This window comes from Pholcus phalangioides, unplaced genomic scaffold, assembly GCF_987345545.1.
Source record: "Pholcus phalangioides strain wild (caught in Gottingen) unplaced genomic scaffold, Ppha-v1.0 ptg000042l_1, whole genome shotgun sequence".
Lineage (NCBI taxonomy): Eukaryota > Metazoa > Arthropoda > Arachnida > Araneae > Pholcidae > Pholcus > Pholcus phalangioides.
The window spans coordinates 30,014,062-30,030,887 of NW_028301628.1; the positions used below are offsets into that span (position 1 = coordinate 30,014,062).

At 34.9% G+C, this 16,826-nt stretch overlaps 1 protein-coding gene across 1 annotated transcript in view; it reads right to left on the reverse strand.

Moving 5' to 3' along the window:
- The window catches only part of LOC149064783 (protein DENND6A), a 33,489-nt gene extending 16,663 nt beyond the window's left edge, over positions 1-16,826 (reverse strand). Inside the window, exons 1-12 of the mRNA XM_089254826.1 lie at positions 16,279-16,826; positions 14,190-14,228; positions 13,551-13,703; positions 11,746-11,826; positions 11,540-11,645; positions 10,357-10,436; positions 10,195-10,260; positions 8,354-8,409; positions 5,063-5,123; positions 4,060-4,121; positions 3,047-3,142; positions 81-175 (exon numbers count right to left, since the gene is read on the reverse strand). Coding sequence (XP_089110952.1) covers positions 81-175; positions 3,047-3,142; positions 4,060-4,121; positions 5,063-5,123; positions 8,354-8,409; positions 10,195-10,260; positions 10,357-10,436; positions 11,540-11,645; positions 11,746-11,826; positions 13,551-13,703; positions 14,190-14,228; positions 16,279-16,470 — 1,087 coding nt within the window. The 5' untranslated portion in view covers positions 16,471-16,826. The remainder of the gene's footprint in view (positions 1-80; positions 176-3,046; positions 3,143-4,059; positions 4,122-5,062; positions 5,124-8,353; positions 8,410-10,194; positions 10,261-10,356; positions 10,437-11,539; positions 11,646-11,745; positions 11,827-13,550; positions 13,704-14,189; positions 14,229-16,278) is intronic.

A 16,826-nucleotide genomic window follows, 5' to 3' on the forward strand; every position in this document is an offset into this window, starting at 1 on the left:
TCGGGGGAAAGTTTACTGTGTGTATAGGTTAATATGAAATATAATGTAACTGTAGCAACTGTATAAAAAGGGAAACTCACCAGATGCATAAATATCCCCTATCCTGATTACGTGTGGCCAATGTTGCAACGTCTTTGCAAAAAATGGGTTGGTGACACCAAGGACTACAGGTGGTCTGAAAGATAACCATGAAATATAAGAAATTCATGCACTTTGCTAGCATTTCAAAAACATGATGTGTTAACAATTTTATAATGATGAATAAAATTATTATTAAGATTAATTCAATTCCTATTTTCTCTCATGAAAACAATAGTGCTGAAAAAGAAATCTTCAATACAGTAATACCTGAACTTACAACTTCTTATCCTAAAATGATTGAAATTCTCCCAATTAGATGCAATTTGAGCAAAGCTTGAAAGCTTTTCACATCTTTTTCTTAGAGGGAAAGGTTTCCCCGACAGAAAAAGTTACATTAAAAGAAAGACAAATAGATATTAAAGTAACTCTGCAAATTTACCTCTATTCTCCTCCTAAGGAGGGGATTACAATTACCATTGGAAAAGTTCACCCCAACTTATGTCGCTAATCTTGGAACTAAACTAGGGCCTCCTCACACTAGGATGCTAAAGGCTGGCAACTTTAGGTTGGTCCATATCCAAAGGACCAACACAAATAATTCTACAGAGCTCCTCATGCAAGGATGTTGACAATGAAATATTTCACACAACTCAGCCACTTGGCCACTTGCATGGTAGTCGAAATAAACATTTGTTGCGCAACTGTATAGTATTCCTTCATATTTCCATGGGTAGGTCATTTGATGGAGTGACCATGCATTGGATTTAAGGTATTTTTAAAAGAGATTCTCTCCTAGATGCAGACCCTCATAATCTCACCTCGACTGAAATTCTTGTAACATGTTCACATGTGTGTGGGAGGATATACTAAAACTTCATTCCCCTTTCAAGATGGACAGAATTATATTTTTTTCTCTCGGTACGGTGCAACATCCTGGGCTGCTGTTATGGAAATAAAGCTCTCTCTTTTATAGAACCACCACTCATTAATGGATATATTTACAACATGGGTGTGTGTGAATTTGACTTTTCTTACGGATCATTACCAGTCACTCATTAGGACTCACAGATAATCAATTATTAATTCTTGGTTTTTTTTCTAATTCTGTATAATGCAAAGAAATCCGATTCCTATCAGCCGTAACGAATAATGTATGATGAATATCATTTTCAATAAATAAATGTACCTATGTCCCTCAAGGGTAAAGCTGACAGGACTCCAACCCTGGGGCACAGGACAATTACTATAATTTTTTGGTTTTTCACGATATAAATTCACTTTAGAAGGGCCTATGAAAAGTCTGGTTTGGGAAGCCCGCTAAATATTTCAACTAAGGGAGCCCTGCTCAAGGATGTAGGGGCCATGGATGTACCCTTAATTTTCATCTTTATTTATCCTTTTTTAGTGGAAATAGTGTAGGATAATTATTTATAATTATAATAAAATATCAATATCCCTGCTAGAATTGCTAAAACTGCTGAACTGATGATTTTTTCCCTACCCAGATTTATAATGTATAGGGGAGATAAGGAGGTGAACTAAACACTGCATTGTTTTAACTCATTTTCCCAGGCTTTGAGATTTTTTTTTAGTAGCGCTGTGTGAGGAAGAATGGGCAACTCGACTTGTTCAAGCCAATTCAACTCTTTTTAACCATGTGATCAGCTTTAAAATTGGTGCTATGATAAAATTTGTCAACTATATCGAAGATCTCTTCCCTATTTCCCATATATATATATATATATATATATCTAACCATATTTCCAATCATTCTAGACTAAGATGTTATTAATATACATGGCATAATTTGATCCTGAGTAATAAAATTAAAAATAATTAATCATAGTAATATTTAAAAATATACATACAGTAGAATCCCATTTTAACGATACAGTTATAGCGAAAATCTTTTTGTAACAAAAAACTTCCCTAATCCTTAAATAAGTTTATATAGGAACAATATATTGCAAATTCCGATATTACAAATAAAAAATGCATTATAACAAATTCAAAAACAAGTTTCTGAAAATCAGCAAAAGAGTACAGAACGTTTCAAAAATGATCCCGTAAAATCAGTTTCAGAGATTAACTTGCTGAACTATTGACAAAGAAGAGTTGTTTTTCTATGGCTTGTGAGGGTGTGGGAAGTAATTTTAACCAATATGGTGCATAAAAGAGAAATCAAATCTGTGATAAGCCAGTGCTACTCATTAAAAATGTTTCATATTTCTTGTGTTTCAAAATGAGTGGCCTCAAAAGGAAACAGTATTCGATTAAAGTAAAACTGATTAAGATAATTTCTGAAGCTGATGCTGGAGTAAATAAAAACAATGTGGCATTAAAATATATGGCATTTCTCCATCTACTCTTTCAATACTTTTTGCAAAATGTGATTAAGTTGGAATTCCAAATTCTAACAACAGTATAGGATCCTATAGAGAAAAGGACAACTTTCAAATAGCTGCCTTTGTGGGACATTTGTTCAAGTCATTTCCCAGAGACATACATGGTTTCTGTGCATTCATTCACAAAATGTGCCAGTTTCCAGCCTACTAAAAATTACATATGCATGTGCTTTTGGATGCAAAATCTTTTAAGCATTGCATACAACTGAGCATGCATATACTTTAGAAGAATTTTTTGTTTCCTTGGCCCCACACAATATTTGTACAAAAAAATTATGGATTCTTTATCTCAAATATGTTAAATAAAACTCGAATAATGCCTGATTGATTCAAGTTATTTTCCAAATTTTTAACTGCATTTTTATATACTATCTAGAACGTAAATAACTATTTTTTTCCCTAGTCAAATTTTGCTGCATTAAATTTTTTTTAAATGAATGTTAAAATTTGTAAAATCAAAAACTCCTTTCTAACAAAAATTCTTTATTAGAAGTGATTTCTCCAGTCCCTTGGAGTTTGTTATAATGGGATTCGGCTGTATTATAAGTTGCATTACTTACGGTGCTTGAACTTGAGAGGTATATTCTTTAAATTCACTATCATGAATGGTGAAATATGGCCGGTAATCACAACAATATCGCAGAGGCCACATCATTCTAAAAAAATTTGTCTTCACTGTTATCACAAAACAAAATATATTTCTTACACAAGACTCATAAGTAGGAATTTGACAATCATGTATAAAGTATATATAAAAAGAATCACTCATCTATTTGACTTGAAAGAGAAAAATATTAGAAGAAATACTTACCTTTCAATTTGAAAATATAAAATTAATACAGAATGAGGAAAAACTTCAGCTTAAATAAAAAACTTATTTCATGTATAAAATTAACAGAAAATGTAAATTTAGAACTTTTTGTCTACTTATTTGACATAAAGGAGGTGCACAACCTCCAGCCTGCAGACTATATGTAACCCGCCAAAGAGTTTGATGCGGCCCATGAATAATGTTTACAGAAGAAAAGTATAAATATGCATGACACGGTGCATACCTAGACTGACCATATTTCCTGGATAAAAAATTTTTAAAAACCCAGAAAATATACTGTGTATCGCTAATTAACACCAAAAAATTCGTCGAAGGAAAGCAAAGTTGCCACTTATTGATTGAAAAATGATGGGAACTGAAATGCTACTACAAGTACCAGTTGATCAAAATAAAATTTATGAAAAAAAAATGTTTGGTTTCACAAATATGTGAGAGGAGTAATTATGTGCCTTCTTAATTATGATAGCTAAAATTATAATTATCCTCATATAATTTATAAGCCATGATCCATGATTTCAATAAAAAATAAAGATTTAAATAAGTTTTGTAGGAAATGCAGGAAAAAACTGAAACCTTTTTCAAGAAATTTGGGATGGCTAAAATTACAGCAATGTACCAGGATGTGGCCTACAAGAAATAGCAATACTGCATATCTGGCCTGTGGACTGAAAAGGTTGTGCACGTCTTGAAATAAATGGACCTAAAACAGTCTTGTTTTCATTTCGGGTCAAGTTTTCTCACCTGACTAGCGCTAACACCATATCAGCACATACTGTTGGTGAAGAGGCCATGATCACAATTGGCTGCAAGAACACAAAAACACTGTATGTCAAAATAAAAGTTTTGGAGTGTATATTGATACACGTATACACATATTAAATTTGTATTCATTAATATGCAATACAAATCACATCATTACAAAAACAATTTTTGACCAAAACAGCGAAAACTAGCAACCACAGATAATTCTGTTCTCCTCACAATATAAATTGTTTTTTGGAGTCTTCCACAGTCCAATCTGTCAGCTCCCTCGACAATGCACAGCAAATTGTGAAGGCATTTAAGATTTTAAAGAATGATGCTCGTTTAAGACCACTTTCAAAAGCATAGTGCAAAATGTGTAAATTACAAGCTCAGGTGTAAATAAGTCAAGATGAACTAGATGGTTTTACTGCATTGCCATTCCTTTTTTAAAGTGATTTGTTTCCATTTTACTGTTCAATACCAGTGTAATCGTTTTTGAAAAATAAAGCACTTCCATTTTTCTAGCTCTTTTTGTTTTTTTTCAGTAGTAGCTCTTTGCCGAATATTATATACATTGTTTATGCCTCAGTATGCCCTAAAAATACAGAAAACAATGGAATGCTATTGAGTAGCATCAAAATCACCAAACCTAGAATAGGCCTATGTATCCAACTGCTTTGTAATGCAAATTGTTGTTTCACCTATACACAAAATGTGCACCATAATTTTAAATGATGAATGTTAGTTACTGTGCAACACAGTGAAGTAGCAAATACAGAATTATTTTTTCCATCCAGACAGAAGTTTTTAATGACTACTCTACTTGTTAAACCCTGAAATTAAGAAGAAAAATTAATACACCAAATGGTCTAAATAACCCGAAAAATGATACAATTTCTGCTATTTCTGCAAAATGATACAATTCTGCTGAGTTGAACTTGAAAAATATTGATAGAACACACATTTTTTTTTTACATAACACTTATAGATCCATACTTACTTCGGCAGTGATAACAAGTTCCCAAAGCAACTGTATATGAGACAGTACAGGAAGGAAACACCTGCACAAATGATAAAAATGTGTTTTTGCATGAACTATACATGTGAGAGTATGTTACAGTAAATGTGACAAATTGGTAATTATGCATATTCGCCAATCTAGTAAATTTGATGAATTTCACTGTATTTATCACTTTTACTTTCAAATTATTCATAATATCCAAAGCTTATTGGTAAATTTGAAGACTGTTACAAAATTATAACATTTACAGTGATTATAAATAATCCTCATCGTATCTGGTAAATTTGATAAATACTTGAAACTTATTGCTTTCACAGTTGATTATGCATAATACCATGTATCGGGGTAGAATTGAAAGATTAGTTAAAAAGGGAATTTATTATATCACAGAATTCATCCAATAGGAGTTTTATAAGAGTTATTTCTGGAAAAATTCAGAAAAATTAGTTCATTAATCCGAGTTCATCTATCCAATTCAAACTTTGGCTCACAAGTATGGTCATCTAAATAAAAAATCTTATCATGGCAATGGAATTTATCATATTCACCAATACAAAACGACGATTAATAATCGGCAAATGTGAGGAATTTAATATGATTTATCATGTTCACCAACAATACGGTGAGCATTATAAACTTTAAGCTGCAGTAAGCTATAGTAAAAGTGATATTTTTTATATTTATCAAATTTACCAATGGCGTATGTGTATTATGCATTAAATATAGGGAAATTCCTCAAACTCAACAAAATGATAGGCAGATTTATCACATTTACCATAACAAATATAAGGTATAATACAAACAAATCTCAATAAGATGAACTCACTGTATATGAATTCAATACCCATCTTGCTTGATGATATTGAAAATAACAGCAATTCAACCATTTAAGTCAACTTAAAGTTACAAGATTTTCTGTGAAAAAATATATTCTCTAAATTTAAGCCTAATCACAGTAGTATCGCTCAGATGATACTTTGATGCAGAGTTTTTCTGCATCTGTCCTCCATTCATGTTTATTCTGTATAATATTCTAAAACTTTGTAATTTGTATTTCCTTCCCTATCTTGCTCTATTACCAACTAGATTCAAAAAATGCTACATCACTAGGGGTATTGCAATTTATTCTGAAAAATTGAGTAAGTACACTATGGCAGTAAACTACCCTAACTGTCCTGCGTCCCTGGAACTAAGGTTGTTGAAAAACCTGGGTCCCCCTTTTAAGGCAAATAAAATCATTGTTACACCAGTTACTAAACTTGGTATGAATAATTTCTTGTGCCCCCCTATATAACTTTGTCTTCTTAACAAGCTTTGACTGTAATATACATATGAAAGTTTCCTCTCACAATTCACAGCAGAGTTTAAAAACGATAAACTCCCATTCCTAAATGCATTGGTTACAAAACAAAGCATGTTCTTCCATACTATAGTTTTTCACGAAAGTCATCATCTGTTTTGTTACCATCCCCATGCCAAAAATCGAACCATATTCTCAACATAAATACAAAAATTATCAGTTTTCCACTCATACATAAGAAGAGCCTTCAAGATCTGTAAAGAGTCAAGTTGATTTCATTCCAACCATTTGCTATAAACCGTGGTTTCAACACCAATCTAATTATTAACATTCACAAATTTTGCAAAGTGAACTCTGCTACTTCCCTCAATAACTAGCCCAAAGATATGCCCAGGGACAGTGTTGCTCTTCCATTTGATCTAAATTTAGCATGTAAAATTAAATAGCTGGTTCAGCATTTTGAATTTTCTGTTGTGGATATGCCAGTGAAAAACTTCAAGTTAAGACACCCTCCACCTTCCCCAAAGGCTCCTCTTCCACTAAACTGATAATGGGAAATTTATTACATTCTTTGAAATGACTGTCCAAAATAATGTTGGTCAAACCAAAAGATCTGTTAAACAAAGATTCAATGAACATTGAGTTATATTAATAACTAGGAAATGGGCTGATCCAGCATTGCTTCTCATTGTTAGAACGAGAATCATAATTTCTGGGGAGGAGGGCAGAGTTGTACAGAGTGAAATCCAAATACCTTCTGAATTTCTATGAATCTGTATTCATTAACATTTTTAAGGATACATTAAAAAATTATACAAAATCGACAGCAGCAATTCCATCATCATAGCTATTTTTGAGGTAATGTTTGCACCAGCCAAGTGAACAGCCAAATCCAATTTGTCCAATTAGAGGATCGGGATGATGGCCAAGTGTGATGGAATATAATGAAAGTTATGGATGTTTCATTCTTGTAGATTAAATGTTAATTACGGGCGCGATCAATGGTGAGGAAAGTGTGTGTGTGTAAAGACGTTTCATCGGAAGTACAATCGGTGAAAACGAAAACCCCGTTGCTAGTAGGAATATATGGAATTTATGGGCATCTTTTTGTCGGCCACCTCGTTGGGCGTTTGGCCTGTTGTGGCGTTGTATTTGTATTTTCAATTAATGAAAAATTTTCGTGGCCCCTCACAGGGGCGGTGTCCGATAAGCTTCCAGGTCAGGGCCCCATGGAAATGTTGGTGCTACAGGTGCCGTTTCAACGCCATTCATGGTGTGAGTTTTTTATAGTGTCGATCATTTTGCAATGCATGGAAGTGGTCGGCTGAAGTTGGTTTTCTGTGGTTCCCAACTTCGAGGCGCAAATGCGAGCCGATCTCCCCGTTAAAAAGTCTCGCCACAGAGAGCAACAGACCTACAAACAGCACAAATATTCAGTCCCGACACATCACTCACTTCACTTCTGACATATAGATGGCAGCACTGAAAAATCATACACAACACTAGATACGCACTCAGACTGTTAGGTACACACAATTACACTTCCGGCACAACTCACTAGGTAGAAAATTGCCTATGGCGATAGACCTGAGTTGTGCTCCGTTTAAAAAAAAAAAAAAAGATTAAATGTTAAGTCACACAGTGAAACCTTTGAAAATGGAATCCAGGAATGCCGAAACAAACACATGAGGTTATTTAAATTCTTTCACTATTTGTCTTAAAAAAGTGGTTTGAATTGCAAATTTATTAATGTAATATTTGTGTACAAATTTTGTATCGCACAAAAAGCCATTTCAATGAATATTCATCAAAGAAATAATATACACATGGTTATTTCAAACAAAAACTTTGGAAACTCATAAATTTGAAACTTTTTTTCCATGTTGTGCATGTTAAACACATACATTTTGCATTGAAAATAAAGCTTATAAAGAATGACAAGAGATTATGGCAGGAAAAAAAACTCTCACCTAAATATATCTACTTCATGGACAGATGACACTGCTAACGAGTCTGTAAGGGATATCTGAAGAAGAAAATTTGATTCAATATTGGATCAATATAAAATAATATGATTTTAATATTGATGTTCTAATGCCAGTATTTTGTTACACATTCAATTAGAAAAAAAAAATTAATCTCTCACAAATTTTGGAACATAGAGATATTCAACTGAAAAATATTAAAGCAATCCTGGAAATACCCTTGGCAAAAGTTGAATAGTAAAATATAATCAATAGCACAAACAACTAAAATAATATGAATCCACCTTAAATCTTACCTTACAGAATTTTATGTGGTGTATTGGAAGCAAAAATACTTTTGATGCTATATTAACAGTGATAGCAGAAATGCGGTAGAACTTGGTTAATTCAAATTTTAGATAATTCAAACTTTTGTGAATTCCCCTTGAGTTTTTTTTATCTAATTTAATGTTAATGTTTCTTGTTTAATTCAAACTTTTTCCAATTTTTTGGATTATTCGAAGTTGGAGGAGAAAAATCATGAGTTTTGTATGATCAAATTTAGTTTAGGGAAATTCCACAAGAGGACAAGCTTTGCTTTTCTCGATCCAGTTGTTAAACAACAAATTTTTTAAAACTAATAAAAGTTTGAAAATTCCGGTATTCTCTATTATTATTTTTTTGATAATTTAATACCCATTTTAACACTATTCAACTGTAGTGCATCAAGACAATATACCACTTAAATGGTTATGCTTTTCCACCAATAGATCAAGGTTTACTAATCAATATCTGAATCTTCCTACTATCATTGAGGATATGGAAAGTATTGGAAAGTTCAGACTAATACATTAATTAAAGTACATTCCTTGACAGCATAAGGATAAGCAAAATTTGGGAAACAATTTCATAACAGATGATCATGAACTGTTTCCGTAAATCAGGCTTTGAACACTGTCAAGAAAGTCTGCGGTAATACTCGTTCCAGAGCAGTGGAGTAATATAGCAGTTAAAATCTATTATAATTACAAATTATCAAAATTTGGGAAAGAATTTCATACCTGATAAAATTTAATTAATAATTATTATCGTATATGAATGTTGATGATTAAATTACATTCGTAGTAATTTTGCCGATCAAGGATAGATTAGTTGGATGATTCAAACTTTCCCCAGTGACTTTGGACATCAAATTAAATTAACCAGGTTCAACTACATAGCATCCTGAAAGTGCTTCAAATTATAAATTTCATCTCATGACTTCTACATCAGATAGGCTGATGGGGGGGGGGGGGGGGTCTTTAGCAAAGGGGTCCTATCTCCAGGATGCAGAGGCCTTTTATATGTATCCTCTATTCAGTGTTTTGTGATTTTTTTTTTCATTTTGTAGGAGTTGGCACTTTGCTACCTAATGCCAAGGTCACAGGGACAGCTCTAATATTTTTTAACTTTTCATGTCATTTGAGATTATCCCAACTTCACTTACTGGCACATCTCCAAATCAATTTCCAGATTATTTAGAAAATAAGAAAAGGTTTGCTGTCATGCACATAACACTTGTTCGTATTTCCAGGGTTTTCCTGTAAATACGGAACAAAATCTGCTTAATCGCTCTCTGACAAAAACAAAAATTTCTCCAGCTTTCCTTGTCTGAAACTTGTAAAGAAGAAATATAGGCTAATTTAAAATCTTAACATTCCAAAAGTTATTTCTTCCTTCACAGCAATCCTTCCCCCCCCCCCCACTTTTATCAAGTATTTGCATACTTCCCCTATATTGGAAACCCTGAAATACTGCATATGAATATGCACAATTACTTTATGGAAAAAAAAAATATGATTGCATACTTGCACAGCTGAAGATTCACTCTGGGGAGAGATTGAATGTTTGTCAGACTCTTTCGGTATCCGCACCTAAAAAGAAAATGTTAAACAGAATAATTGGGTCATAGTTTATGCACGTTAAAATAAGATTAAGACGAATCAGATCCAGTTTTGAAAACAATTTACCTGTAAAACAGAGCCCATCAATGGAAGATTCAATAAAGCACCAGGTTCAGGTGATGGCCACTGATCGATATCATGGCAGGCTATATGGAACAGGAAAGTTTTAATTTTTTGAGCAAAAAAGCAATCTGGCTGTGTGCACACCAGTTAGGCATGCTAGACAAGGCAGCTTTTAGACAAGCTTAATCACTGTTCACATTGATTTGTATGGCACAATGCACACTGGTTAGTCAGACAAATTGAAACATTGCATCGTCCAAATCAATGTGCACAAAAAATGACTAAGCTTGTCAAACGTTGTCTCGTCTTATCGTGTCTAACCATTGTGCACTCAGCATAAAAAGCTTTTACTACAGTAAAAGCTCCCCCCCCCCCCCAACTATACATTCATCTCACCAGTTTTGCTCTTTATTCAATTTGAGATAACTCATTAGCTAGGACTGCCAAACCCCTTCAAACTGAAATTGTATTTATAATAGATAACATGAAACTAATTGTATGTTGGTGGGGGAGGAACAAAAACAGAGGTTTTTAGGAAGGTATTTGAAAAATTTCAGCACCTCAAGTTAGCCAGAACACTGAACTTTCAAGACATTAATCATTTAGACTCCATTGAAATCTTTTATGTGTTTGTATGGGAAATTGTACCTCGCTTAAGAGACTTTAACTTAAGTACTTATTGTCAGTCCCACCCATTGCATGATTTTAGGGGAGTGATAGTATTGCTGTACTGCATTGCTTTACCCTTTAATATCTGAAAGAAATATTTGTTTTTTCCATATTTGTTTTTCAGTCACATCATTTGCTTTATTAAAAATTTAATTTTTACAATATCACTTTGAATGCTCATAGATGATTGAGTATTAGAAGGGATCATATTTAATCCACATTCCTCACTTAATTTTGAATATTAGGGTAAACATAAATTCAAGCTGAGATTGAAGTTAGGTTGACTTGATTTTTTTTTTTCACTAGGTGAAAAAAACCTTTCAAACAACAAATTTATAACTTCAATTCAATAAAATGACTCAAATTATTAGCACATAATAGGCATACATGACATGCTACATTTATATCAGAATATTAGGAAGAACCATCCAATTTGAGTTTGAATAGCACCCAATGTTAAATAATCAAATAATATTAAACATAAGAATGTGACCAAATAAAGTTTGCATAAACTCACCACTCTCAAGGCTAGGTTCACCTTCATCAAAATAAAGTGGAGCAATAACCGACAAGACTTTCGTGAAAAACTTTGTTAATGGCAGTTTTGTGATGAGTACCATAGACTGTTCCAAAACAAATGGACAAAAGTTAGCGGAAAAAAAGTACGGAGGGGGGTAAAATTTCACATATTAAAGCAGCATATTGAACTGACCATATATTTACCTTTTGAAAATAACCCCTTCGAATACTCTTGTCTTTTACTTGGCGGAAGTAAACAAATCCATAGAAATATGAAGGTTCTATCTGAGGAAGGAAAAAAAATTATGATGCTGAAATACTGCCTTGAACTATAAAAAAAATTTTTAATAAATTTCTGAAAATAATCTCCGAGATTCATGGCACTACAGTTATCAGTTTACTACAGTTATTATCATGGCACTAGTATTTTGAAAATTTTTAACATGTTGCTTATGGAGTACTTTCTATATATAAATAAAATTAATTTTCTGTCTGTATATTTTCTTTACACAAATCTACAAATTTAGACTGATCGTCACCATATTTTAAATAAGCCATATACCAAATAGGACCCAACTTGAACAATAGACTACTTCAGAAATTTGTCAGAGCTGGGAAAATGATCAAAATGGGCAAAAAAAACTCAGGCAATAATGGTTCTTGGGCTACAACACACAATGACTTTCAAAGCATTTACTTTGAGCACCATGGTTTCCAAATAATACGTTTCAGACATGCTTATTTCTTTACAGTGGTTTTTCACTCTTAGGTTCCCAGTATAAGAAAACCCAAGCAGTGATGGGTATTAGAGAGATTTAGATGGCTTTTTTCTCAGCCAGAGATATCAAGGAAACAGTTATTTTCCGGATATTATGCTGAGGTGAGCTCGGAAAGAAAAGTCATCACGTCTCCGCCGGGACTCGAACCCAGGCCCTCTTGCATACCGGGCAAGCATGCTACCATCTACACCACTGGAGACACATGAATCTGCCTTCCTAATTTCACGCACTGTGTCGTGAGGCGCTGAAGTAGAGGCATTAGTAGCCTCTCTTAACTTCAGGAAATGGCCCCCGGGTGGGACGGTTTAGAGAGATTTAGATGGCTTTTTTCTCAGCCAGAGATATCAAGGAAACAGTTATTTTCCGGATATTATGCTGAGGTGAGCTCGGAAAGAAAAGTCATCACGTCTCCGCCGGGACTCGAACCCAGGCCCTCTTGCATACCGGGCAAGCATGCTACCATCTACACCACTGGAGACACATGAATATGCCTGAGAATCTGCCTTTCCTGAAGTTAAGAGAGGCTACTAATGCCTCTACTTCAGCGCCTCACGACACAGTGCGTGAAATTAGGAAGGCAGATTCATGTGTCTCCAGTGGTGTAGATGGTAGCATGCTTGCCCGGTATGCAAGAGGGCCTGGGTTCGAGTCCCGGCGGAGACGTGATGACTTTTCTTTCCGAGCTCACCTCAGCATAATATCCGGAAAATAACTGTTTCCTTGATATCTCTGGCTGAGAAAAAAGCCATCTAAATCTCTCTAAACCGTCCCACCCAGGGGCCATTTCCTGAAGTTAAGAGAGGCTACTAATGCCTCTACTTCAGCGCCTCACGACACAGTGCGTGAAATTAGGAAGGCAGATTCATGTGTCTCCAGTGGTGTAGATGGTAGCATGCTTGCCCGGTATGCAAGAGGGCCTGGGTTCGAGTCCCGGCGGAGACGTGATGACTTTTCTTTCCGAGCTCACCTCAGCATAACATCCGGAAAATAACTGTTTCCTTCAGTGATGGGTATTTTCGCTAGTCTATAAACAAAACTGATGGTTCTGTTTGATTCATTAGACACATTTAAGGATATAATTCATGTACAATGATTTCAGCAAAATATAAAATTATGATTACAGTGATACTTTGGCTAAAAGAAATAATTCATTGCCAAATTGCATCACTTCAATTGTATTTTGATCGATCAATTAAAAAAATAATTTAAGTATATAGTCAGGCACATTACTGATAATGGCGGTGGACATGATTTATTATAATCCTCGTGGGCTTGAATACTCATCCGTCGAATAGGACATTGTCTGATTCTGAAGAAGAATTGAGTATCACCCATACAACCAGAGTTCGAATCTGGAAACGCCATGTAGCATATGCTTGTTTTCTGAAAAAACAAACAAAACTTATTTATAAGCAAACAGATTTAACAAACAATTGCCATCAATATACGAGTAATAAATAAACAGATTAACAAAACACTTTATGTTAATGGTTAGTTAGTGTATGACAAGTAACGGGACAAGCAACGTGCCTGTGGGTCACAAGGATCCACTTAATGTCAAATGACTCGAGTCATGCCTACAGAATCATGTATGGCAGAAATCTGTGGTATTTGGCAATGGTATACACATACATGTTTCTTCTGTGTGTGTGGAATGACAATGTACCATATCCACCAAAGCTTGACAAATCAAAGACCTCAGATCCCTATGGTGACTAAAAATAATATTGGCATCTAAAATTTTACATATATGATTGCTGAATTAGAGCGTGTAAGGATGACACAAAATTTTCTGATCTCATTGAAAAAGCATTATCTAAGATCAGTAGGCTATCAACTAACTGAACTAAAAAAATGAATATGACTCACCTCCTTTTCCGTAAGCTTCACATGACTGGGATACATCAACTGTAAATCAGTTAAAAACATATTAAAACCAGAAAATACATGAAAATATCTTCAATTTTTTTTTTTCTAAACATTAAAACACTTATTTAGATGCATGTGATTCCATTTATATTTACAGCCATCATCCAAAGGTAAGGCCAAAACATCTGTGTACCCAGCAAAGACATCATAGGCTATTATTATTACGATGGGGAACAACCCAAGCATTGACAGATATTTTTACTAGTCTATAAATAAAACTGATGATTCTATCCAACTCATTAGAAAGATTCAAGGATTTAATTTTCCATGATTCACTGACATTTTGCAATAATTTCTTGCCACCATCAGACACTTTATGGTTCATCATGGGAGCTGGTGCTCAATGAATCTGTAGCCTACTCTTAGAGTCTTTGCATTTCTTGAACAACGAACTAGAATCACGCTAATCAAAACAGCTCAAAAAGAGTAGGCCTACATAAAGAATAAAAGAATGAGCCGCCCCAGGACTATCTTGGATATCACGAATCTCTAGCCACTGGAATCTCTGTAAGCTTGTCCCTAAGGTCTGTTTACAATTTAATGTTAAATGAGATTTAGTAGTCAAGATAAATTTTAAGTTGCTACCTTCTCAAAAAAATGTCCACACATCATGGATATAATGACTGCTCATTGGGTAATTTTAATACGAAGCCCACATGCACATAGGTCTACTTAACCAAAAAAATTTGAATTCGGTTAATTTACCACTCAACTAAATCACTTGACAACTTAGTGGCATGTATACGGACGGACCTTAACATCAGCATACATTTCGAAGTACTTGACAACTTAAAATTTAGTTAACTACTAAATAACTTAATGCCTGTAAACAGGTTTTTAATTACAATTTAATGTTATCAGTGACACCCACTACATAAGCCAGTGTATGGGCTAAAGTTTGGACCAGTTCTGAAAACACTCGTACAGTTGAACTATTCTTTTGAGCATCATTAAAAAGTATTGTCATGTGTCCTCTTGCAAGTCAGGGCCATCTTAAGAGCATCATGGGCCCCCGGGCCAATTGGTTTTTTCTGAGGCCCTACCTGGAAAATTCTTGAAAATTTCAGTTAGTTCTAATTTTTGTGAGACTTTCTTTTCTTAAGGCCCCAGGCCCATGTGTTAAGATGGCACTGTTGCAAGTTACTAAGGACATTGATTTCATATTGATATCTTGTGTTCATATCTTTATTACATCAATAACAGCTATTGGTGAGAAATTATCTTTTGGTCGCATGATGCCTTTTCCTTTTTTCAGCCTACCAACTCTAGTTATATAGCTATGTGACAATTTTCGGAAGAACTACAGAATAATCGGCTGCCTTTTTAACTTTTTCTCCAACAATACCTTGTCAACATTGTTGAAGCGTCATCTATCAGTGGTCCTCTCAGCTTTGATAGGGATATATTTTGTTGCTGCTCCCTGGCATCAAACATATGAACCAGGCAGTCGCCTACCTTGTTCTATTTTTCATCTACTACATGATAGTAGACGAACATCTTACCACTTTTCTACTTGCACTGTGTGCTGACCTGGGTCTCAGTCACTGTTTCAATCACTTCCATACTTTGATCCTCTCTAGATCACCAACTTGGTCACTCCCAGGCCTGCACATTGTTTTGGTCACTCACATGCTTGCACTTTTCCAAGGTCACTCATTCGTTCTTTCTCTACTTACACACTGTATGGATCACTCTTTCAGTCACTCACATGTTTGCACACTCTGTGTGGTTTGATGTGTTTGCACACTTTCTAGGTTTTTTGTTGCTTATTGACCCAATGCCTCTCTATATGTTATATTTTGGTCGCTCACTCACTAACCTACTCCCTCACTCTCTAGATATAAGCGGATTTGTGGTTATACGATTACTCTTTCCTTAAATTTGCCACCTCTCCGAACTCGCCGCCCTGGGCTACAGTCCGATTACCGCCCCCGTAAATACGCCTCTCAATACGTTTCAACACACCATATTAAACATTTACTTTTCATAAAAGTGGGGGGGGGGGAACTTTTGAAATTTGGTGACTTACTTCCATGGCTTGCCCGAGTTCCAGGTCGAACGTGACTACACAGATGCAGTAAATCCATTGCGAGAACGTGTCCCAGGGCAACACCGTGGGACTGAGCGGGCTCGAGTTCAACTTGTTCAAACATTTCAAACTTCTCTGGTCCAACGCCGCGTGAACGTTGTTTTCGTTGGCATCGTTCAGCTGTACGTCCATAATATCACCGTTTGTTGATTATGCCTCCTCCGGATAATAATAATAATAATAATAATAATCTATTATATTTCATGACCGGCCGACCCCCCACCTCCGAGAGAGATTCAGTGCATATTAAAATAATAACAATAATAAAATTTATTGTGTGTGTGAGATAATCCTTTCACATGTTGTTTATGACGGCCAAGATGATTGGAGAAGTTCGCTACTACACGTACACACACACATGCACATGCACACAAACAAAGGGAAGTGGGGCAGGGGGAGAGAAAGGAAGGGAAGACCGAGAAAAGCGGTAACGCGACGGCGCGTGCGTATTCGGGATAATCTCGTTATTATCATGGCCGTGGATCCAC